Below are 25,381 nucleotides of genomic sequence, written 5' to 3'. Positions count from 1 at the left end.
TGTAGTCATAGTTGGCACACTTACCTGAGATACTCCAGCTCTGGCTTGATGAGCTTTCTTTTGATCACCCCAGTTTCCAGTAGCTAAAGAGTATTTTAGGCCATCAGATATGATCCGTGTTTTAATTGCCAACTCCAAGTTAAAATCCTTTCCTCGATCAATGAATTTCTGTGCATAGATCCGCACTTCTTTAAGCAAATTCTTAAACATACTGCCAAATAAAATGATATTATTTTAAACATGTAGAGGTCTACAACATATATTCTCAACAGGAGCAATATGGCAAAAAAAAAAAAAAAATGCGAGTATTTTGCAATATTGCAAAAAAAAATGTGAGTAAAAAAATATGTGAGTAGAAAAAAAGTATGGGGAAGGTGAGCAAAAATTGTTTGGGCAGAGTGAAAGTTCTTGCTCTTTTATGTTGCTCTTTTATGTCTCAAGCACAGATATACGCATAGTACATGAACATACATGGCAGGGGAGCAATTACACAAAAATGTCAAAGAGGCGGGGCGTGGTGGCTCACATCTGTAATCCCAGCACTTTGGGAAGCTGAGGCAGGTAGATCACCTGAGGTCAGGAGTTTGAGGCCAGCCTGGCCAATATGGAGAAACACCGTCTCTACTAAAAATACAAAAATTAGCCGGGTTTGATGGCACATGCCTGTAGTCTCAGCTACTCGGGAGGCTGAGACAGGAGAATCGCTTGAACCTAGGAGGCAGAGGTTGCAGTGAGTCCAGATCGCGCCACTGCACTCCAACCTGGACAACACAAGCGAAATTCCATCTCAAAAAACAGAAATGATAAAAGAGGCTCCTTAGTGGAGTAATAACAAAAAAAGGTTGAAAAACACTAACCTATAACATACTAAATAACAAAACACGTGCAAAACACTGCTAATGTTATCCTTTTTGTACTGTCTACATATTTCATTTTTAAAAATAACTTTTTTCCAATTATAGAAAATATGGGAAATATAAAAACATCAAGAATAGAATTAAAAACTGCACATAATATCAATACTGTGAGACAATCACTGATAGTATTTTTATATATTTCTCTCCAGCTTTTGTATATATGTGTACAAAGCGGGACAAAATCCAATATTAGCCCTTTGGTAAACCAAGGCAATCATTCAGCTTTCTCAAACATCTTACAAAGCTACCAGAGGAATAAAGAAAATATAAACATGTAATATATTGTCCTCATAAACCTGGCTTTCCTAGACATGAACCAAAACTAAATCTGAGCAAGTAGCAATAAGAATGTAGCTAACTTCATAAGTACCCAACGTGGGTGCCAACACAGTTTAGCCTGGCCATGTGCAATGATTGACCTAAAGTGAAATAAATCTCCCTACTTTAACGACTTCATTCTGTCATTCTATAATTCCTTACCCTCTAAATAAGAATGCCAGCAGCGGCCCAGCAAGATCCAATCTCTTGTTTCCATAGTGATCTCTGTCATCTAGTTCTCTTCTACCCAAAGCTGCCAGAAGTAACCTATGCACCATATATCTTAGAAAAAGAAAAGAAAAAAGAAAGGAAAACAGTTTTAGGCTTTTCTTGATTTATATGTTAAAAACATCATTTTTGACTTTAAGAAAAACCTTTATCTCAACTATATCTTGATAAAGAACTTAAAACAATGAAACTTAACATACCCCAAGAAATAGGCTTTTTTGGTCTCACAAAAATCACTGACACCAACATGAGGGAGCATTTCTTTTTGTAAAACTTCCTTTGCATATTTAATTCTTTTCTCTTTAGTAACACCAGGCTTTGCCCCTCTCGAACCAATGAAATTTAGTGCAACATTCTGTTCTTGGATGACAAAAGCTTCATCGAGAGAAGGTTTAACCTATCAGACAATTTAAATAAAGGTTATTTTCAAATTCATGTTGTTACCTTAAAATGAGTAAACTGTCACTTAGTTTATAACATACCAAGTGTCCCTACGAACCTAATAAAATGTGAATATTTTTAGAAAATCAAGGAATCACAAATTCTTAGCAGACCCCTCAGAGATCTAGAGATCTCTGACAAAATCCACTCATCAGCACAGGAATTACACTTTCTAGAAAAATACAAATAATTCCATTATAAAAAGAGTAGTACATGGCCGGGAGCAGTGGCTCATGCCTGTAATCCCAGCACTTTAACAGGCTGAGGTGGGCAGATAGCTTAAGTCCAGGAGTTTGCGACTAGTCTGGGCAACGTGGTGAAACCCCATCTCTGCTAAAAATACAAAAATCAGCCGCCGCAGTGGCACAGGCCTGTAGTCCCAGCTACACGGGAGGCTAAAGTGAGAGAATCGTTTGAACCCTGGAGGCAGAGGTTTCAATGAGCCGAGATAGTACCACTGTACTCCAGCCTGGGTGACAGAGTGAGACACTGTCTCAAAAGGAAAAAAAAAGAGTGGTACATTTCTTTTTTACGTTTTACCAATGGCAAAATAAAGTTCCAGATATCTAAAACCAATTTACAGAAGTTTCATAGTCAAATTAAAGTTTACTGAACTACAAATGTTTAATGTGCCAGACTGTTTTCAGTTTTGGTATTTAAAAATGTTTGGCCCGGGTCGGGTGGGGCTCACTTCTATAATCCTAGCACTTTGGAAGGCCAAAACAGGAGGATGGCTTGAGCCCAGGGGTTCGAGACCATCCTGGGAAAGAAAATGAGAACCTAAATCTACAAAAGAAAACTAAATTTTTATCTAGTATGTACTTCGGATGTAAAAAAAAAAAAAAAAAAAAAAAGATTTGCCGGGCCTGGAGGCTCACGCCTATAATCTATCCCAGCACTTTGGGAGGCCGAGGCGGGCAGATCACAAGGTCAGGAGTTCAAGACCAGCCTGGCCAACACAGTGAAACCCTGTCTCTACTAAAAATACAAAAATTAGCCAGGCATGGTGGCACGTGCCTGTAGTCCCAACTACTTGGGAGGCTGAGGCAGGAGAATCGCTTGAACCCGGGAGGTGGAAGTTGCAGTGAGCTGAGATTACACCAATGCACTCCAGCCTAGGCGACAAAGTAAGATCTTGTCTCCAAAAAAAAAGGCCAAGGAAGGATTATAAAAGACTAAAAAGACACACAATCAAAATGTGACATATGATTCTGAATTGGACTCTGAACTATATAAGATATTGAACTTAAATTACTATATACTATTAATGTATAGATCTTATTACTTAATAGTTTTCAATATTATCAGGACAACTGACAAAAATCTGAGTAAGATCTGTACATTACCAGTATTGTTGTAATCCCATCACTTTGGGAGGCCAAGGTGGGCAGATCACCTGAGGTCAGGAGTTTGAGACCAGCCTGGCCAACACAGTGAAACCCCATCTCTACTAAAAATACAAAAATTAGCTGGGAGTGGTGGCGCATGCCTATAGTCCCAGTCACTTGGGAGGCTGAGGCAGGAGAATCGTTTGAATCCGGGAGGCGGAGGCTGTGGTGAGCCAAGATCACACCACTGCACTCCAGGCTGGGCAACAGACTGAGACTCCATCTCAAAAAAAACAAAACAAACAACAACAACAACAAAAACAGTACTGTATCTAAGTAAAATTTTCTCATTTAAATAATTATACTATGATTATGTAAGTGAATGTATTGATTATTAGGAAATATACACTGAAGTCTTTAGGAGTAAGAGGCTATTGCCTATAACTTACTCTCCAATGGTCCAGAAAAAAAAATGTGTTATATATAGAAAGAATGAATGATAAAGCAAATGTGACAAAAGTAACAACTGGTGAATCTGAGTGAAGAGCATGTAAGAATTCTCTATATAATTCTTGCAACTTTTATTTTTTATTTTGAGACAAGGTCTTACCCTGTTGCCCAGGCTGGAGTGGGGAGGCATGATTAGGGCTCACTGCAGCCTCCACCTCCTGGGCTCAAGCAATCTTCCCACCTCAGCCTCCCCAGTAGCTGGGACTACAGGTACATGCCACCATGACAGGTTAACCTTTTGTATTTTTTGTAGAGACAGGTCTCCCTATGTTGCCCAGGCTGGTCTCGAACTCCTGGACTCAAGTGATCCTCCCACCTTGGCCTCCCAAAGGCTGGGATTATGCTTGGCCTTTTTGTAACTTTTCTGTAAGTCTGAAATTATTTCAAAATGAAAAGTTAAACAACAGGTATCAACTACTCATTTTCCCTTTTTACTAAATTGCACCAAGCTGGTGTGCTTCTGCAAGCTTCCTTACCACTGTTTCTTCTTGCTGTTGTCATTAACTCCAGCTGCCTCTGGTTTTCATGTCTATTTTACACCAAACTGTCAGAAAAGAGGCCCAGGCAGGGCTGAAAGCTTTTACCACACAGTAAATGGCATGAGATTTGTGACAGCTAAATTACTCTTCAGAACAGCTTTCTACTATTTTAAGGTTAGCAACAATCAGTAACTCTAAATCTCTTATAAAGCTCTGTGAATACATTTTGCTTTCACATTACCATTTCCATCATCTCTGGATCTTCAAAATCATAAATAATATGTTCTAAAATATCTCTGTCAGACACAAAACCTAATGCTCTGAACACAATAATGATGGGAACTTCTTGCTTGATATATGGTAGAGTTGCCACAATGCGCTGACCAATAGCACTCTTTTTTGCACCCTAGAAAAATAAACTATCATTAGAACATGAATACACAAAAGCTCACAGCAATAGAAAAACATCAAGAGAACTATTTAATATATATATGTATTCTTTGTGCATATTTCAAAAGAAGTATGCCTCCCAATACTGTGAGGAACCTGCTATGAATGCATTTCAAAACCACTGAAACAAGTGTACTAATTTTTTTACACACAGGCTGGTCACAGACCTGGAGAACTTCCGTTCTCTCCTATCTGCCTGCCAAGATTCTCTCAGAATTACTCAATACTATATTTGGAAATCACTTCTGGCTGCAAAAAAATATGAATACTGATTCCTCACCCTCCCCAACCTATCCCCCCTCCAAAAAAAATTAAACCTGTGGAAGAAAGAAATATATAAGAGGTAAAAAAAGAGACAATATGGATAGACAAATATGGAAAAAAAGCTAAGCACACAATGAAAAATAAACATTAAATCAGAGCTGGTCTGTGAGGCATTTCCTTGTTTCAATGTTTCAAAACTAATAGCCCTTTCACACAGCTTCTTTTTTCCAATTTCTCCCTCTTTAATTGTACACACCTAAAAAACCAATTAAAAGTTACTAACCTATGACACACCTGATTTCTCAGTTTTAATCATATTTGTTTGCTTCAATATCAATTTCACTCTATCTTCCCTTGGCCTCACAACCCTACATTATTATAATCCCTCTAATAACTTCCGTCATCTTCCTCCTCCCACCTCAGGCTCCTTCAGAACTCCTCTCATGGGCATGTTCAGTAACAGCTTTTCATAAATGACACCCAAATCTTCATCTTGATCTTTTTCCTGTACCCTCAGCCCCCATATCTCCAATTGCCAATTCATTGTTTCTATGTGGACATCAATTATTCCATTTAGTCTATTATTTGTTTCATCATGGATCTTATTTCAGAACAAGCAGAACATTAAAAAATAATATAGCTGGGCATAGTGGCTCATGCATGTAATCCCGGCACTTTGGGAGGCCAAGGTGGGAGGATTGCCTGAGCCCAGCATTTCAAGACCAGCCTGGGCAACATAGTGGGACCTCATCTCTATAAATATTTTTAAAATTTTAGGCCGGGCACGATGGCTCACAGGCTGGGTGCAGTGGCTCACACCTGTAATCCCAGCACTTTGGAAGGCCAAGGCGGGCAGATCACCAGAGGCTGGGAGTTCGAGATCAGCCTGGCTAACATGGTGAAACCCCGTCTCTACTAAATATACAAAATTAGCTGGGCATGGTGGCACACACCTGTAATCCCAGCTACTCAGCAGGCTGAGGCAGGAGAATCGCTTGAACCTGGGAGGCGGAGGTTTCAGCGAGCTGGGATCGAGCCACTGCACTCCAGACTTGGTCTCCAAAAAAAAAATTTTTTTTAAAGAAAAAAATCATAATGTCTACAACATGCACTCCCCAAAAATCTTATCTAAAACTGAACTTATTATATTCTCTCCTAAATCAATTACTCGAAGTTCACCACTCTCCTGGAACCTCAGAATACAAACCATAGTATCTTAACTGACTCATCCTTTTATTTATCAAACTCACCATCAAATCCAGATCATTTTCCATTCTCTGCCTCCAATTAATTCATTTTGTTCAGAGTTGCCATGATAGTCTCCCTAATATACTGTTTGTGTCTTGGCCCTCCATCATCCAGGCCGATGCCTCTCAACAAAGAATGCACATCACAATCACCTGGGGACCTCTTTCAAATACTTGTACCTGGGCCCCATTCCAGCCCCATTCCCACCATTGAACTTGGAAGAGTCGTAGGTTATTGATGTGAACCTTTAGTTAAGATCCACTAATCCAGATCCACCCTAATCACCTACTTGTCATTCACTATTCAACATACTCCATTCAGCTCAATCAGAGTTATCTTCCAGTGATTCTCCAAACACTCATCCCCACTCTCCTCTAATAAGAAAGTCCTTCCAGTTTCTCTCTGCTTATATAACTCCACACCATCTTTCAAAGTGTAAGTCAAGTCCACTCTTCTCTATTAAGTTTCATGAACAGGTCAGGGGCAGTGGCTCATGCCAGCACTTTGGAAGGCCAAGACAGGCGCGTCACTTGAGCTCAGGAGTTCGAGACCAACCTAAGCAACATAGTGAAACCCTGTCTCTACTAAAAATACAAAAATTAGCCAGGTGTGGTGGGACAGGCCTATAATCTAACTACTTGGGAGGCTGAGGCACGAGAATCACTTGAGCCAGGAGGTGGAGGTTGCACTGAGCCAAGATCGTGCCACTGCACTCCAGCGTAGGCAACAGAGTGAGACTCTGTCTCAAAACAAACAAACAAACAAAAAAAAAATCGTTGCATGGACCACACCATACTAGTATCTCATTCTCCTCCAAATTTCTATAAAACTAATATATGTAATAGGTGTCATTTGGCCTCTGCACTGTGTTACTATCATTTAATGCCTAAAGCTTGTATTCCCAAAAAACCATTACTTTCTGTTTTTTCTTTCTTTTTTTTTTTTTTTTTTTTTTTGAGACAGGGTCTGGCTCTGTCACCCATGCTGGAGTGCAGTGGCGCCAATCTGGGCTCACTGCAACCTCAGCACTCAAGCTATCTTCCCACCTCAGCTTCTTGAATAACTGGGACTACAGGCGCCTGCCACCACATCCAGCTAATTTTGGGGTTTTTGTTGTTGTTTTGCTAGAGGAAGTGTTTTGCCATGTTGCCCAAGCTGGTCTCACATCCCGGGCTCAAGCAATCCACCCACCTCAGCCTCCCAAAGTGCTGGGATTACAGGCATGAGCCACCACACCTGGCCACCTTCTCAATAAGGATTGTGTGTTTTGATGATCTCTTACAATACCCAGCAATGTTGTGCACAGGGGAAGAATGCTTACCTTACAAATTTTATTTTTTACAAATAAAATATTATTAAAAACATGCTAAGTACCCTAATTTCATTAAGTACCCTAGTATCATTATACATTGTATACATGTATCAAAACATCACACTGCATCCCACACATGCATAATTATTAAATTAAATTGAAAATAAAGCTTTTTAAAAAAATTACAAAAAACAAATGGAAACACCAGTTACCAAAAACCATTCACAAATAAAAACCATTTTAATTATTTAAAACTCCTGGCCAGGCACGGTAGCTCATGCTTGTAATCCCAGGACTTTGGGAGGCCAAGGAGGGCAGATCACAAGGTCAGGAGATCGAGACCATCCTGAACCAACATGGTGAAACCCTATCTCTTCTAAAAAACACGAAAAATTAGCTGGGTGTGGTGGTGTGCGCCTGTAGTCACAGCTACTCAGGAGGCTGAGGCAGGGGAATGACTTGAACTAGGGAGGCGTAGGTTGCAGTGAGCTAAGCTCATGTCACTGCACTGCAGCCTGGCGACAGGGCAAGACTGTCTCAAAGAAAACAGATATGTATACGTATACATACACACATACACACACACACACACACGAACTGAAATAGAGGTTTTCCAAGATAGCTGTAAAGATTAAATCAAGCAATCTGAGTAACAGAATTGGCATACAGCAAATATTTAAGAACTGCTAGCTACAACTAGATTCCATTATTATAAGCAACCTATGCTTATAACTATACCAGTGGTCTGCAACTTCTAAGCTGGTACCCAGTGATTCCTGCCTCCTACTATTGCCCTTGTAATATCCTCCTCACAGTGTGAGCTGGACATACTGACTTGCAACTAACAAAAAGAACATGGCAAAAATGACAGAATGTTGCTACAACTTTAAAGTTATAAAAGACTGATTTCTGCCTTGCTCGTTCTCTCTCTCTCTATAGCTCTTTTTGCTTACTCTCTCTAAAGAAGCAAGCTGCTCTGCTGCTGTCAGCTGCTATACGCAGAGGTCCACATGGCAAGGAACTAAGAAAGGCTTCCAGCCGACAGCGCGTAAAAACCTGAGACTCAGTCCAATAGTCAATCAAGAACTAAATCCTGCAGACAACCATGTGAATGGCTCTTGAGATGACGGCAGCCCAGGGAAACATCTGATTGCAGCCTTGTGAGAGATGCTTGGCCAAAAGACTCAGCTAAGCAGCACCCAGATTCCTGACTCACAGAAGCCGTGAGACGATAAATGTTGCTGGAAGAGTAATTTGTCACACAGCGATAGGTAAACGATACAATACATAACAACAATATTGCTCCAGAAAAGCTTTTTTGGACCGAGAATGCAGTCTAGTGAATTTTAAAACAAGGCACAAAGGAATAAACCCAAATAACATCATATCCAGTCCATACCTGTCCTCCTCTTGCCAGCATGCTAACCCATATAGTACTGGTGGGTCGCGAAGAATTCTCCAGACATGACCTACACTCTCCTGTGTAGGCATATTTAGAGTCCTTTTTGGCAAACACATAAACTGTGTTTGTTGCCATTTTCTCTTGGGCAATCAGAACCTATTTGGACAATAAGAAGGTTATAGCCATAAAATCCAAAAGGTCACTGAAGAGAAAAGAGAGTAAAATCTGCATCTTAATTTAATCTGATCATATAGGCTCACTGAAATATTTAATTCTTCAACTTTAAAAACTCCATTTTGCATAAACACTTCATAGAAATACATAAGCTCCAAAACCGACTGAAACTGACCAAATTTCCAGTGCATATTATACACAACTAAATAAAGTTTTGCTTTATATAAGTTTAGCTGTCATACCCTAAATAAGCCAACTGTCACTGCCAGGTTATCCTGCATGAAAATCTTTTTTTTTTTTTTTATTTCAACTTTAAACTAAATTTTAACTACGATTTTGTCATTTTTTAAAATAATGTTACTATACCTTTTCTGATCCATTAATAATGAAATAGCCACCAGGATCCAAAGGGCATTCATTTAACTCACAAAGATCACGATCTGTCAAGCCATTCAAAAGGCAGTAAGTTGACCGCAACATAATTGGAATTTTTCCTATAAAAGTTTTCTGATGCTGAGTCTGAAGTTGTTCTTCACCTTCTTTAATGACTGTTTTTGTTATATCAACATAAAGCGGAGCAGAATACCTTTGAAGATAAAAGTAGATCACACTTAAGCAATAGGTTATCTGTTAAACCCTCAAGTGGTTAAAATTACATTTTCAGAATTCTATTTCAGTATCTGCTGCTGACAAGGAAAACTTTTTTCTTACGTGAGATTTCTTAATCTAGCTTCATTGGGCATCATTGGTGAAGGAGCACCATCTCTTTCCCAGTGGGTAGGCTTGGAAAGATAAATTTGTTCAAACTTCAGCAAATATCTTGGCTGAAATTAAACAAAAAAACATGAAAAGAGTAAATAATTTTTTCCATAAAAGTTTTAATGATTCCATTTTAATTGACATTAACATTTTAAGTAGAAGCAGCTCTACAAACTGGCAAAATTAATCCATTTTACTGAAATGGGGACTTCTCAAAGTCAATATCCATACCGCACAGATGTCAAGTTTTAAACCATATCACTTTCTCTTTTTTCCTCTTTTCTTAAAAATTTATTTTCACATTAGACAGGTAATGTGCTAGCAAGGTTTGTAACAAGGTTTAAGGAAGGCACATCTCACACCTAATCATCACACTTATCAACTACAAAAGGATCTGCTAATTGCTTTCTTAAGGCAGAAGACAAAAAGAGACTTAATATACTAAAAGTAAAAAAAGACTGTACACATCATATGCTGAGTTTATATCAGTTAAAATGGATTTACATTAATGATCTACATAGTTTCTTGTGCCCTCTCCTTGGTAAGCGTCATCAAAAATACAAAGTGACCAGAGAACAAAGATAGCAAATCCAGACAACTAGAACTGTGCTCTAATCTAATCAATAGAACATTTTTAAAAATAAACCTAACTCTTCAATTAAACATACAAATTAATCTGTCAAACAAGTAAACAAAAGAAAAAAATTTTATTTTAAAAAACACAAAAAATATCCTAAACATTCTATATAAAGGGCTGAGAACTTCCAACCCCAGCTGGAATATAGCTTAGTCCATAGCAAAAAAAGAAATTTTTCAATTAAACATTCACTTGCTGCCTAATAAAACAAGATCCATGAGGACAACTTTCTACAGATAAATGGATAGTGTACTTTTCTCTAAATCAAGTCTCAGAGAAGAAAATAGAACTGAGCAGATGTTTTACTAATGATTAATTATTGATACTCAAGTCTCCCAAGCTGGGGTAGACAAAGGGCAAAGAGAGCGGTGGTGATAATGAACCAAAGGGAAGCCAACCCTCTACTCCTTATCTGTGCCATCATCTAGTCTAGGTCATTACTATCTTAATCATAGGCTATTCTGATTTTTATCTCCTCCAGCCTCTTTTGTTTTGTTTTGTTTGAGATAGGGTCTCACTCTGTCACCCAGGCTGGAGTGCAGTGGTGTGATCTAGGGTCACTGCAGCCTCCGCCTCCTGGGTTCAAGTGATTCCCCTGCCTCAGCCTCCCGAGTAGCTGGGACTACAGGCGCGCGCCACCAGACCCAGTTAATTTTTGTATTTTTTTGGTAGAGATGGGGTTTCACCATGCTGGCCAGGACGGTCTCGAACTCCTGGCCTCAAGAGATCTTCCTGCCTAGGCCTCCCAAAGTGCTGGGATTACAGGCGTGAGCCACTGCACCAGGCCTCCTCTAGCCTCTTTCTATTCCAAGTAAGCATCGCTTTCGAAAGTAACTTTTCTAAAATAATGCTTTATGTATATTCTTTGACAGTCTCTCAGTAATTCCTCATAACATCCAATGGCATTCAAAGCTTTCGACAACCGGGTTCCATCTTATCTTCCTAATGCCTAGTAAAAATGGATAAGCCCTGTAATTCCAGCACTTTGGGAGGCGGAGGCAGGCAGATCATGAGGTCGGGAGATCGAGACCATCCTGGCTAACACCGCGAAACCCTGTCTCTACTAAAAATACAAAAAAATTAGCCGGGCGTGGTGGCAGGCGCCTGTAGTCCCAGCTACTCGGAAAGTTGAGGCAGGAGAATGGCGTGAACCCGTAAGGCGGAGCTTGCAGTGAGCCAAGATCGCGCCACTGCACTCTAGTCTGGGCAATACGGCCAGACTCCGCCTCAAAAAAAAAAAAAATAGATAAGCCAAAATCACATACTGATCATTGTGGTCCCCATCCCATCCCCAGCCTAAATATACCAGGTATTTTCTTTTTTTTTCTTTCTTTCTTTTTTTTTTTTTTGAGACAGCGTCTCGCCCTGTCACCCAAGCTGGAGTGCAGTGGCTGCGATCTCAGCTCGCTGCAACCTCCGTCTCCCACGTTCAAGCAATTCTCCTGTCTCAGCCTCCCGAGTAGCTGGGACTACAGGTGCCGACCACCACGCCTGGCTAATTTTTGTACTTTATTAGTAGAAAGCGGGTTTCACCATATTGGCCAGGCTGGTCTCAAACTCCTGACCTCGGGTCATCTGGCGACCTCGGGTGATCTGCCCGCCTCGGCCTCCCAAAGAGCTGAAATTCTAGGTATGAGCCACCACGCCGGCGACGCCAAATATTTCCTTGCTGAAATGACTAAGCACCTTTTCTCTTCTAAGAGAACTCCTATCTGTTATTCGCAGTAAATTTAAGTCTCTTCCATCTTTTCTACTAAGCTCTGATAACTAAGCCTCAGAGATCTCCTCCTCCTTTAGTACTTCCATGACTGGCACATTGAATTTGCTACGTTCTATTGTTATTTCGCTTGTTATACAAAGATCATGAAGAAAAAATGACCCAACAAGCCAAGTGCAGTGGCTCATGCCTGTAATCCCAGCACTCTGGGAGGCTGAAGGGGGTGGATCACTTGAGGTCAGGAGTTGGAGATCAGCCTGGCCAACATGTGAAACCCTGTCTCTACTAAAAATACAAAAAAATTAGCCAAGCATGGTGGTGGGCGCCTGTCATCCCTGTAAAAAAGAAAATATGACCCAAGAATAAAAAAGAAACTTAATGTCCCCCTTTCCAGTAGAGCCCTAGAAGAGCCAATCGCTTTCATTCTTAATAGCAAAATTCCGTACAGCATGTCCAACTAAAATGGAAATAACAGACCAGCCCTTAGGAGATCAGCTACACAGAAGAGAAACTGATCAGGCTAGAAACAATGGACTCTCCCTGTGTCTAACTCTTTTTGGGGGGCTTTCCCTACCTCACTTTGTTTTTCAGTTTTCCCTGTCTCTCAAAGCTCAATATGTTCCAACAACTGCCTCTCAACTTCTCTAAAACTAGGACAGTCATTATTTTGGACTACATATTTATTTATAATCACTCATATAAAACCAAATTATAAAATTATACCCTTGGTATGATTTTAACAATGCTAAAAAACATGCATATATGTGAGCAAAAGCTGTAAGAAGCTTAATAAAGATAGCTGATATGTTTGGGTGATTTACCTTTCTTACCTCATATGGTTATAATAGTGTACTTCATGCAATATATAAAATCAGACGAAAATTCCTTCAAACATTTTTTATCATTTTTATAATGTGAGAGAAAAAAGTAGGGTTATCTATCTAAAGCAACGTGACTATCTCTGGCTCACTTCTCTTATTTGTTCATATTTCAGAGTCCTCTCTTCCCAACTATTCAATACCTACTATGTGAATAAGGATGGGATTACTTGAAAAAAAAAATACACCTCCTCATTAGAGAGAATAAATCAGAAAGTGACTGATGGTGCTATAAGTACTTTGCTAAAAGCTCCAACTGACTTTTTTTAACCTTTAAGTCAGTTAACAGAAGGGCTGAAATTTCAAACCAATACTCTTCTTGTACCGGTGTAACTATTAGAACTAACCATCTTACCGGTTCTTCAACTTCTCCACTAGCATGCTGAGCTTCAGCTTGTAGGTCTATAGGAGGAGCGTCTTCCACAATTCTTTGAACAGACATCTGAATAAACTCATCAAAAGAATCCAGCTGTTGTCTGACCAAGCCTTTCTCGTCAAAATAGGAACTGGGAAAATATTTGAGTTCAGTCAGTTGCAACTCAGTGATAATTTCTAGCATAATTCCCCATTTTCATTATAATCAATTCAACAGTCATTAAATACCAACCATTATATGTCAACCACTAAACAAGATACTGTGATCTATCTTAAAAAGGATGAAACCAGGCATATTTTCTTTGTAGAACTTATTATTTGGGGAAAAGCAGCTTATATTTGTGGGTAAAATACTTAAAGCACGATATAAGAACTATAAGGATCCCAGCTCCTGGAAGGCCAAGGCAGGAGCATTGCTTGAGTTCAGCCTGGGCAAAGTAATGAGACCTCATTTCTACAAATAAAAAAATTAGCCAGGTATGGTGGCATGTGCCTACAGGCCCACATACTCAAGAGGCTGAGGTAGGGGGATCATGTGAGCCCAGAGTTTGAGGCTGCATTGAGTCATGATGGCATCATTACACTCTAGCCTGGGAGACAGCGAGACCCCATCTCAAAGAAAAAAAAAACTGTATGTCCTCTATGGACAAATTTTATTCTACCTCTTTGAAATATTTCTTGAAAAATGAGTCAGGAGATAAAACTAAAGAAAAATCAATAGCCAAAGATAATAAGAACTTTGATTTGAATAGGAGGGGGGGTAGTGATATCAATGACTAAAATAATGCGTGAGAATACCAACTTTAGGTTACCAATCATTAGTTCTATTTTGAATTGTTAAAGGTGGGATAAGAAGAGTAAGTCTTTACATAAAAATACTCAGCAAAAGACTGGTGATAAAAATGTAGCATGGCTGAGAGATCTATAATCTAAAGAGTAGACATTATTTTTATAAGGAACAGATACTTTTCAGGTGAGGGGTGTGGAAAGACATAAAGATACAAGTAGATACAAGTGCAAGAGGATCTCAACAGATCACTCCCTATTACCATCCAGGAATAGCCACAAAGCTGGGCTTCACAGAGGCTGGAGGATCTAGCACAACCCTCAAGATTATCCCATCACCCCTCAGCAGTAGGAAGTGCCCCACCACACCTCCACATCTCCACTCCTGTATCTTGTGACCTCTGTCATCTTGTATCTGTGAGACTTTCTTAGCTTCTGCTCCCCAACTACTGACTCCCCCATCTTCACATCAATTTTCGGAGACAATATGCAGAGTCCAACTAATCATCAGCCTCCCATTTTGGCTTCATCAGGTCACCTCACACATCAGTGACAGGCCAACAAATCGGGCCCACCCTGATCCAGTCAAGTATGGCCACCACTATTAGAAGTTAGGTTCTATGGTAGAAAACACAGCAGACAACCATACGTGTGTAAGGTATGAACTAAATAATAGTTGAGGCAATTTATTTCAGTAGAGACTGTCACATATTAGGAAAGAAATTTCTCAAAACCATGTGGATTAGTCATTGATGTGTAAGAAAAACATGGCATTGCCTGTAATATAAATAGCAATGGTTTTTTATAGGCAATTTAAGAGGAAATAGCTTCTAAACTATAGATAAGTTTCATTACCCCAGGAAGCTGAACTATACCTACTTTCCCCAAAATCATTAGATTGGTGCTTAAACATCTAAACTATATAAATATTTCATATTTATATCTACTCTAGTGCTTATTTTACCTGAAGTCATCGTATACAGTTACTTGTGATATTAACTAATATCACATTCACATTGCTAGGTAAAGATCACTTGATATTGAAAAGTAAAAAAAAAATCAAAATTCATTTCTCAATAACCAAAGTATCTACAGTCAATTTAAACTTAAAAATCAAATAACTTATTTTGTAACAAATGATAAATGCTATGACAGTTCACAATAGAGTACTTTATCCTTGAGCAATCTACCACATATGTTGAAAACAACTTCTTCTTCTAAGATAAAATATTTTTTCTACTAGAAGAATGTAGAATATAGGCACACTCCACAGAACATCTACCTGATTATTGTTTCCTAATAAAATACCTCTTGGTGTTTAACACCCAAACATCACAGAAGATGTAACTGTCTCAATAAAGTTTTGTCTTCTACAGCCAATTTGTTTTATTTTTTGTATTTATAAAAGGCTCCAAGAAAATGCTTCATTCTAGCTATAGGTGGCAAAAGATAGTACGGCAGAAAATACAGATGTTTAAATACAAATGGAGTCAAAGGTTACCATCACCTCAGGCACAAAGAAAAGCTGACTTTTTGCCAGATTTCTTTTATTCTTTGTTTTTTAAAAAAAAAAAAAAAGAGAGAGAGAGAGAGAGAGAGAGATAGGGTCTGGCTATGTTGCACAGGCTGGTCTCAAACTCCTGAGCTCAAGTGATCCACCCGCCTCAGCCTCCCAAAGTGTTGGGATTACGGGCAGGCGTGAGCCACCTCGTCAAGACTTTTTGCCAAATGTCTTAATTCCACCTGTGGCCAGGGGCCCTTTCCCCACAGCCTTCAATTTTAAAGCTTTTTCTGCTCCTCTTTTTGCTTCTGCTGGAAAGCTGTGTCTTCCTCATCCATCTCCTTGGCCTGCTTCTTCGGCTGTTTCACGGGCTTCTTGCCACCTCTGCAACCAAACGTGGCAACTGCTGCCCCTGCCCCTTCTCCAAACCCTGCCACCAGAAACAGAGCTCCCATTCTCACCCCCACTCCTTATGAAAAAATATATACTTATATCCCAAAAACTCAATTTTTTTTTATTATTATTTATTTTTAGAGACAAGGTCTCACTATGTTACCCAGGCAACACTCAAACTCGTGAGCTCAAGTGATCCTTCTGCCTCAGCCTCCCAGGTAGCTGGGACTATACAGGCACACACCACAGCACCTAGCTTTCAATACTTTCTTTTGTAAGATTCTGGACAAACACACTGACTCATATCTTTTTTGTTTTTTGAGACGGAGTCTCGCTCTGCCGCCCAGGCTGGGGTGTAGTGACGTCATGTCACCTAACTGCAAACTCTGCCTCCCAGGTTCAGGTGATTCTCCTGCCTCAGCCTTCCAAGTAGTTGGGATTACAGGTGTGCACCACTACACTCATCTAATTTTTTTATTTTTTAGTAAAGACAGAGCTTCACCATGTTGGCTAGGCTGGTTCCAACTCCTGATCTTAAGTGATCTGCCTGCCTCAGCATCCCAAAGTGCTGGGATTACAGGCAAAACAATATCTTTCTAACAAAACAACATTCAAGAAAGGTATTCAGTTAGACTCCAAATACAACTGGCAGAATGTCAGAAGCATGTGTTCTTTGAAAAGAGAGAATGTTGACCAAGGGGTCATGCACCTTGGAGCTGATGGGGCTCAGAGAGGCATCCATCGTCATGTTGTTGTATATAAAGCAGCGGTCAGGGGATGAGAGAAGAGTTATAAGCCTTTAACATCCTAACATAACAGGATGTTACTTTATCACTTATAAGTTACTTTTCTTACCTATACAAGGCTTCTCAGAATTTTATCACATTTAGTTACACTTAGAATTGGATAGGAATTTGCAGTGAATTTTAACAAATTTGTTTTTAACAAAGTTAAAAACCAATTTTAACTTTGTCTATTTAAAATAATGAGAAAACCAAGCAATCAAATTAACATTACTAGTAACGAAACAAACGTGCCTCCTGATATGATGCACTGAGACTATGTCACTTCTGCCAAAAGTAAGCATCTGAATCCAATTATGAGAACTATTAGACAAACCTAACTGAAAGGCATCCTAAAAAGTAACTGGCATGTATTCTTCAAAAATGTCAAGGTACAAAAAAAAGAACAGACACACTGAGGAACTGTTCCAGATTAAAGGAAATGGAAGAATATGCCATGACAACTAAATCCAGTATGTGATCCTAGGCTGGATCCAGGGTCAGAAAAATTTTTATTTTGCTATAAACATGAGTGGAACAACTGGCAAAATGTGGGTAGGGTCTACAGATTAAATAAGATCACCATAATTGTGATGATGTAAAAGAATGTCCTTATGTCTGCAAGTTACTCTTTTTTTTGTTTTTTGGAAACAGGGTCTCACTCTGTCATCAAGGCTGGAGTACGGCAGTGCGATCTTGGCTCACTGTAGCCTCAACCTCCCAGGATCAAGTGATCTGCAAGTTATTCTCACATGTTTCAGAAAAAAAATATGTACCAAAAGAAGAAAAGACAAAGAAATGTAGTATGGGGTAACATTTTCGGAATCTGGGTGAAGTGATTAAATGAATTCTTTGTGTTAATTTTTAGGTCTGAATTACTTAAAATGTTAAATATATAAATAAAGTAACTACTGTCACGTAGCACATTTATATAGAACAGCTATTTGTCAAGAAGACTAAGCAGGAAATCTACAGTGCCTTTTCAAGCTAATTCAGTTTGGTCCAAAGTTACCTAATTACAATCCAGCATGCTTCTTGCCACAAATCCGGGGTGATTTCATCATCATCCTCATCATATTGCATATCTGTAAAAACAAAATATTGTACTCATTTGCAATGAGATGCCACTTAGTTAACATCTTGCTCCTGTAACTTTAAGTAGCAGAAACATATTTACTTTCTGCTGAATAAGTAATGCTTTCACCCCAGGTTCTCTAAAATTTCAATTACATTAATAAAATAATTTATGTCTATGTCACACAGGTATTCTTCCAATATACGAAGAGGTTTATTAGAGAGTTGTAATGTAAGTTGTATGAATTTTAAGTTTCCCATTTTATTGATCAGTAAGATTTTCAGAGACTAGAGTAAGAGACAGAATGAGGGGGCAGAGCCATGGAAGGATTCCAACAGCTGGGCAGTACCCTGAGGTGGGGCGATCTATTACAGCAACATTTCATACATGTACAGGTATGAAAGATTACATTTTCCAAAGATGGCCACTAGCCTATCTCCCATCCCACATGGCCTTCTATAATGTGATCTTGACATTCCCATCATAAGATATAGTGGTCTATGCACCCTCTCCTTGAATCAGGTAGATTCTGACTCTCCTGTAACTTAAGAGAATGCCGCTGAAGCAATGCTGCATGACTTCAGAAGCCAGGTCAGAAAAGGCAATGAAGTTTCTGTCATGTTTGCTAAAACACTTTCTGGAGCCCTAAGCTGTCATTAAAAAGTAGTGATGGCTCAGGCCTATAATAATCCTAGCACTTTGGGAGGCCAAGGTGGGTGGATCACCTGAGGTCAGGAGTTCGAGACCAGCCAGGCCAATATGGCAAAACTCCATTTCTACTAAAAAATACAAAAATTAGCCGGGCATGGTGGCACATGCCTGTAATCCCAGCCACTCAGCAGGCTGAGGCAAGAGAATTGCTTGAACCCAGGAGATAGAGGTTGCAGTGAGCTGAGACTGCACCACTGCACTCCAGCCTGGGCAACAGAGAGAGTCTCTGTCTCAAAAATTTAAATTAAAAAAAAAAAAATTTTTTTTTTTAAGTCATACACTATTCTGAGGCTGCTACATTCTGAGAAAGCCCAAACCATAAGGAGAGGTCACTTACAGATGCTCCATTAGCAATTTTAATCCTTGAGTCCTCCCAAGCTACGTCTCATGTCAGACATGAGAGTCAACACTACAGATCATCTCTCACCCAGCTGTCAACACTCGGCCTTAATGTCTTCCCAAATGAACCAGAGTCACGGTGGAAGGCAGGCAAGTCCTGTCCAAATTCCTGACCCACAGTATCCATGAACATAACAAAATAATTTTTTAAGTAGCTAAATTTTCGGGTAGTTATGCAACAGTAATTTAAATATGCATTCAAAAAAATCAGTATGCACTGGTCCTCTAATATTAATCCCATCATCTTATGTGAAAGAATAAGTGTGCTGTATTTTTGGTTTTTATTCTAATGTACACATACATAGCCTATAAAACTTTGGGTTCAAAATTTGATACATATACAAAATAAATTTTTAATGAACCCTTCTTAAATGGACTGGAATTATTAATCCCTATACCTGGGGGAAGGGTAAGAAAGACAAAGTTATCCATAATAGCTCAGAGATTTCCAGCTTTGATGAGAGATTAAAAGTTAGTATCACTGCCATACCAGAGAAGCAAGTAAGATGGTGGAAAAAGGAGAGGTAATGAGATCGGCTTTAGAGATATCTACAGATCACATATCCCTTCAAATACTTCTAGTAGGCACATATATACGAATATAAACTCAAATGAAGAGTCTAAATTATAGACAACATGTAACACACAATAGATACACATTGGCATATAACACATGTGTATCTGTGTCAATAAAATAAACATTTTAAAATTTGAAAAAAAAAGTACAGAGTTGGAATCATTAACAAATGTGTGGGAGAAAAATGAGATTGTACATAGAGAAGGAAGACTGAAGGCAGGATATCTGGGAACAACTTTGAGAGTCATATGAAGGAAAATGAACCCATGAAAGAGACTCATTTATTCATCCACTCATCAAATTTTTTTTGAGGCTAGGTGCACTGGCTCATGCCTATAATCCCAACACTGTGGGAGGCCAAGGCAGGCAGATCACTTGAGACCAGGAGTTCAAGACCAGCCTGGCTAACATGGAGAAAACCCATCTCTACTAAAAATACAAAAATTAGCCAGGCATGGTGGCACCCGCCTATAGTCCCAGCTACTAGGGAGGCTGAGGCAGGAGAATCGCTTGAACCCAGAAGGTAGAGGTTGCAGTGAGCCAAGATCATGCCACCGCACTCCAGCCTGGGTGACAAGAGTGTGACTCTGTCTCAAAAAAAAAAAAAAAAAAAAAAGTGATATGAGTATTCCTGACAAAGACCTGAAGAGGTTAGGGAAGACTTCCCAAAAGCTGCGCAGAGGCCAGGTGCAGTAGCTCATGTCAGTAATCCCACCACTGGAAGGCCAAGGTGGCAGGCACACTTGAAACCAGGAGTTCGAGACCAGCCTGAGCCACAAAGCGAGACCCCCGTCTCTAAAATTGTCTTTAAAAAGCTGGTCAGGCACAGTGACTCACGCCTGTAATCCCAGCACTTTGGGAATCCGAGGCAGATGGATCACGAGGTCAGGAGTTTGAGACCAGCCTGGCCAGCACGGTGAAACCCGTCTCTACTAAAAATACAAAAATTAGATAGGCATGGTGGAGCACGCCTGTAATCCCTGCTACTCAGGAGGCTGAAGCAAAGAATCACTTGAACCTGGGAGGCGGAGGTTGCAGTGAGCCAAGATCGCACCACTGCACTCCAGCCTGGGCCGACAAAGGGAAACTCCATCTCAAAAAAAAAAAAAAAGCTGAGCAGAGACCTCATGTTATAAACAGGAGTAATCAGGCAAAAAGGAAGGGAAAAAGGTAGGAGGAGTCAAGAAAGAACCCTACCGAATAGAAAAAACCAAATTGTGCAAAAGACCCCATAATGCAAGATAGGATGGCATATTCAAAGAATGACAGAAGGTCAATGTAGCGGAAGCGCAGAGTGTGAAGTTGGAAGTGGAATAAGAAGAGTTTGGCCTTTATCAAGAGATTTGAGTTTAGCAGGGTTGTGGCTAGGTCACATTTTCGTTTCTGAAAGATCCCTATGGCCAGTGTGGAGAATGGATTGGAAGTACACAAATCAGTTAGGAGTAATCTAGGCAAGGGATGGCAGCAACATGAACTAGAATGATGGTGAAGGGGATAGAGAAGTGACCAGATTTGACGTATTTAGGAGACAGAACCAACAGGGCTTGGTGACTGATTAGATATGGAGGTGAAAGAGAGGAGTCAAAAATGATGGCCAGGTTTTTTATTTCAACAACAGAGGGTACAACAGTTGTACCTCAGTGTCCATTGGAGACTGGTTTCAGGACCTCCCATAGATACCAAAACACAGATGCTTAAGTCCCTGACATGAAATGGCACTGTTATATACCCTAGGCACATCCTCCTGTATCCTTTAAATTATTTCTAGATTACTTATAATACCTAATACAATGTAAATGCTATGTAAAGAATTGTTTACTTGTAATGTTTATGGAATAATGACAAGAAAAAAAGTCTGTACATTTTTACAAGGACACAATTTTTTTCTAATATTCTCTTTTTTGTTGAGACAGGGCCTTACTGTTACCCAGGCTGAAGTGCAGTGGTGTGATCACAGCTCACTGTAGCCTCAAACTCTTAGGGCTCAAGCAATCCTCCCACCTCAGTATCCCAAGTAGCTGGGATCACAGGTACACGCCACCATGCCCAGCTAATTTTTAAATTTTTTTGTAGAGATGAGGTCTCCCTATGTTGCCCAGGCTGGTCTCAAACTCCTGGCCTCAAGCTTTTTAATATTTTCAATCCAAGATTAATTGAATATACAGATGTGAAACCTACAGATACAGAGGGCCAACAGTGCCCTTCACCGAGACAGAGAACACAGGAGGCAGTGACTTTGGGAGGGGAATAGCAAAAGAAAATAATTAGCTCAGTTTGGGCAGTGACAAGGTTAAGTAGCCTGGGAGATATCCTAGTTGGCCAGTGGCAGTTAGATACCAGGGCTTTTAAACTAGAAGTATACATTCAGAAGTCATCCACATACAAATGGTAACTAAACAATGTAAAATGGATGAGATCACCCAAAGAGAATGTGAACAGGAAAGAAAATGAGAACAAAAGTCAGATAAGAAGAATCAAGTGGAAGTGATGTGGCTAGAAAGCTGAGTGAGTTTCCAGGAAGATGTCATCAACAGTTTTGAAGACCACAGGGTTTAGATAAGATTTTTTAAATATCCATCTCATTTATCAATTGAGAAGTCACTGTCAATCTTAGAGCTATCTTAATGCAGTAGCATGAGTAGAAACATATTGTAATCAGTTGAAAAGGACATGAAAGATGAAAATTAGAAACAAGGACAGCTCATTATTTTTATGTTTGGCTGTGAATGAAAGGAGAAAGGTAAAATACTAGAAGAAAAAGGAAAAAATGAAAAGTTTAACTTGTTTCCATGTGGATGACAGAAATCTGACATTTTCACATAGTGGCTGAAAACTGATGAGGACATTATCTAATAAACATTTCAGAGGACATGGGCAAGAATAAAATGTAGGCTCACTGCTAAAGCAACTATGATAAACTCTTTTTTGCACGGGATCATTATACATTGCAAAACTAGTACAAATCACCACTATGGTGGTCACTTGGCATCATCTAGCAAAATGTTAAAGGTGTGTATCATTTGACGTGACAATTTTATATGTAGAAATGCATCCCACAGACATACTTGGGCAAATTATATGTACAAGATTATTCATTTACAGCACTGAACCCGAAAATGACTAGAAATAAATCAAATATCCATCAAGAGACTACTTAAGTTATGGTACATCCACACAAACTAAGTAACTGGCGGAGTGGGCGAAGGGGCGGGGGCGATGCTTTCTGTGTACTGATACAAAAATCTAGATACATTAAGCAAAATCTAAAAGTGGAGAAAAGTGTGAATATTACTTTCTGTCTTTAAAAAAGGAGAAAAATCCCATTTATATTTGCTCAAATATGCATAAAGAAACTGTGGAGGCTGGGCGCAGTAGCTCACACCTGCAGTCCCAGCACTTTGGGAGGCTGAGGCAGGTGAATCACCTGAGGTCAGGAGCTTGAGATCAGCCTGGCCAACGTGGAGAAACCCTGTCTCTACTAAAAATACTAATATTAGCTGGGCATGTTGGTGCACGCCTGTAATCCCAGCTACTAGGGAGGCTGAGGCAGGAGAACTGCTTGAACCTGGGAGACGGAGGTTACAGTGAGCCAAGATTGCACCACTGCACTCAAGCCTGGGCAACAGAGCAAGACTGTCAAAAAAAAAAAAAAAAAACTGCGGAGTGATTAAAATCTATTGTAACAGTAGTTACCCACTGTGGAGAGTTCAAACTGGGCAGATGGTGGGTAAGAAGGAGACCTGACACTTTAATTTTTTTTTTTTGAGACAGGGTCTCACTTTGTTCTTGGCTCACAGCAGTGTCAACTTCCAAGGCTCAAGCGATCCTCCTGCCTCAGCTCCCCAAGTAGCTGGGACTATAGGTGAGCACCACCACACCCAGCTAATGTTTCCATTTCTTATAGAGAGGGGGTCTCCCCTGTTGCCCAGGCTGGTCTTGAACTGCTGAGCTCAAGCGATCCACCCACCTCAAGCTCCCAAAATGCAGGGATAACATGCGTGAGACACTGTACCAGCCACCCCACTTTAACGTTTTTAAACTTTCTGGCTTGTGAGCTGAGAATGTATTACCTAGCCAAAAATTATGCTTTAAAAAATCTTTTTTTCGAATTTTTCTTCTACTGAGATAACAGTTAAAAAGAACAAGTACTATAATGATGCTAATAAATTTCTAGAACACAAGATATAAATGAGACAGAAGTTTAAACAGCTTTAAAAGTTTAAGTTTTTGGCTGGGCACAGTGGCTTACGCCTGTAATCCCAGCACTTTGGGAGGTTGAGACAGGCAGATGGCTTGAGCTCAGGAGTTTGAGAACAGCCTGAGCAACATGGCCAGACCCTATCTCTCAAAAAAAATTTTTTAAAAAGTTTAAGCTTTTGCTTCAATTTTTTCCATCTCATTTATCAGAAGTAGCTGAGGGAATAAAGAGAGGAGATGTAAGGGGTGGCCAAGGAATTGAGAGCTAGAAGAAAATAAGATTTGCATTAGTCGATATGGAGAATAGAAAAGGCAGCTACGAAAATACACTAGATTCAACTAAGAATTCTGTTTTTTTTTTTTTTTTTTTTTTTTTTTTTTTCAAGACAAGAGTCTTACTCTGTCATTCAGGCTGTGGTGCAGAGGCGCAATCTCAGCTCACTGCAACCTCTGCCTCCTGGGCTCAAGCGATGTGGCCTCAGCCTCCCGAATAACTGGGATTACAGGCGCGCGCCATCACACTCGGCTAATTTTTGTATTTTTAGTAGATGCGGGATTTCCCCCATGTTGGTCAGGCTGGCCTCAAACGATCTGCACGTCTCGGCCTCCCAAAGTGCTGGTGGGAGCCATCGCGCTCGGCCACTACTAAGAATTCCATATGCGCAAAGAAACAGATATTATACATTGGTCCAGTGTAGCAGAATACATATCATCTGAGAACTGTGACATTGTGAGAACTGTGACACTGTGAGAAGAGAAAATTTAAACGCCATCCTTTAAGACAATTTACTTTGACTTACAAACAGCATGAAGAAATGTCAGACTAAACCGAGTCCCCCCACCCTCCCCCCGATATTCTCTGTCCCGATATATTTCCAGGGCCTTCCACACTGCCTGACACAGGCTGACACTCAACACTTCAGCTATTCAGTAAGTCGACTGTGGCTTTAAGGAAAAATTTTAAAGGGTGCTCTTTGCTTCAAATTCAAAACCACGGAATTTATCTTACGGTTCTGCACGCTACTTCACTACAGGAAGCGAGGATCAGATCTAAGGGAACGAGAAAGTGCAGAGCAGCAGTGAACCTAACCGGGAACATTAACGCTGTGTTTCCTGCACCCTCTGCCTCTCCCTACCCCAGTTTCGTTCCCGGCCTGAAAGGTGTGGGAACAAGGCTAGGGACTGTCCGGCCGGCGGGAGGGAAGGCCCCAATCATCAATCCAATCAGTTCCCCAAGCTTCCCTGCTGGACCGCCGTGGCATGTGTTTCACCTACCCTCATCCGCGTCGTACATATTGCCAAACGGTTCCCGAGCTCCTAACTCGAAATCAAAGACAAAAAGCGCGCAGAAGCCACCAGCGCCGGGAGCTAAAGACCAAGTAACTTCCGTCTCCGACGTTCCCAGAATACTGTGCGTCTCACACAAGAGGCCGCCCACAGGGACGCCAAAGTTAGGATCTGCGCCTGCGCAAATTGTAGGGCAAGCTTGGGCGGGAGTTGGGTTGCACACGCGCAAATTGTGG

The 25,381-nt window shown here is 40.2% G+C and overlaps 2 protein-coding genes and 1 pseudogene across 5 annotated transcripts in view; 1 reads left to right on the top strand and 2 right to left on the bottom strand.

Moving 5' to 3' along the window:
* POLR2B (RNA polymerase II subunit B) overlaps window positions 1-25,227 on the bottom strand; it is a 49,465-nt gene extending 24,238 nt beyond the window's left edge. The window contains exons 1-10 of the mRNA XM_050791234.1: window positions 25,134-25,227; window positions 17,912-17,984; window positions 13,418-13,568; window positions 9,783-9,895; window positions 9,438-9,657; window positions 8,895-9,053; window positions 4,463-4,627; window positions 1,664-1,860; window positions 1,398-1,517; window positions 25-211 (exon numbers count right to left, since the gene is read on the bottom strand). Coding sequence (XP_050647191.1) covers window positions 25-211; window positions 1,398-1,517; window positions 1,664-1,860; window positions 4,463-4,627; window positions 8,895-9,053; window positions 9,438-9,657; window positions 9,783-9,895; window positions 13,418-13,568; window positions 17,912-17,984; window positions 25,134-25,152 — 1,404 coding nt within the window. The 5' untranslated portion in view covers window positions 25,153-25,227. The remainder of the gene's footprint in view (window positions 1-24; window positions 212-1,397; window positions 1,518-1,663; window positions 1,861-4,462; window positions 4,628-8,894; window positions 9,054-9,437; window positions 9,658-9,782; window positions 9,896-13,417; window positions 13,569-17,911; window positions 17,985-25,133) is intronic.
* SPINK2 (serine peptidase inhibitor Kazal type 2) overlaps window positions 1-25,381 on the top strand; it is a 467,655-nt gene that overhangs the window by 283,437 nt on the left and 158,837 nt on the right. The window lies entirely within an intron of this gene.
* Window positions 10,131-10,224, bottom strand: LOC126955901 (uncharacterized; annotated as a pseudogene).

Source organism: Macaca thibetana, chromosome 5 (assembly GCF_024542745.1).
Source record: "Macaca thibetana thibetana isolate TM-01 chromosome 5, ASM2454274v1, whole genome shotgun sequence".
Classification (NCBI taxonomy): domain Eukaryota; kingdom Metazoa; phylum Chordata; class Mammalia; order Primates; family Cercopithecidae; genus Macaca; species Macaca thibetana.
This window is presented reverse-complemented; position numbering and strand designations above follow the sequence as displayed.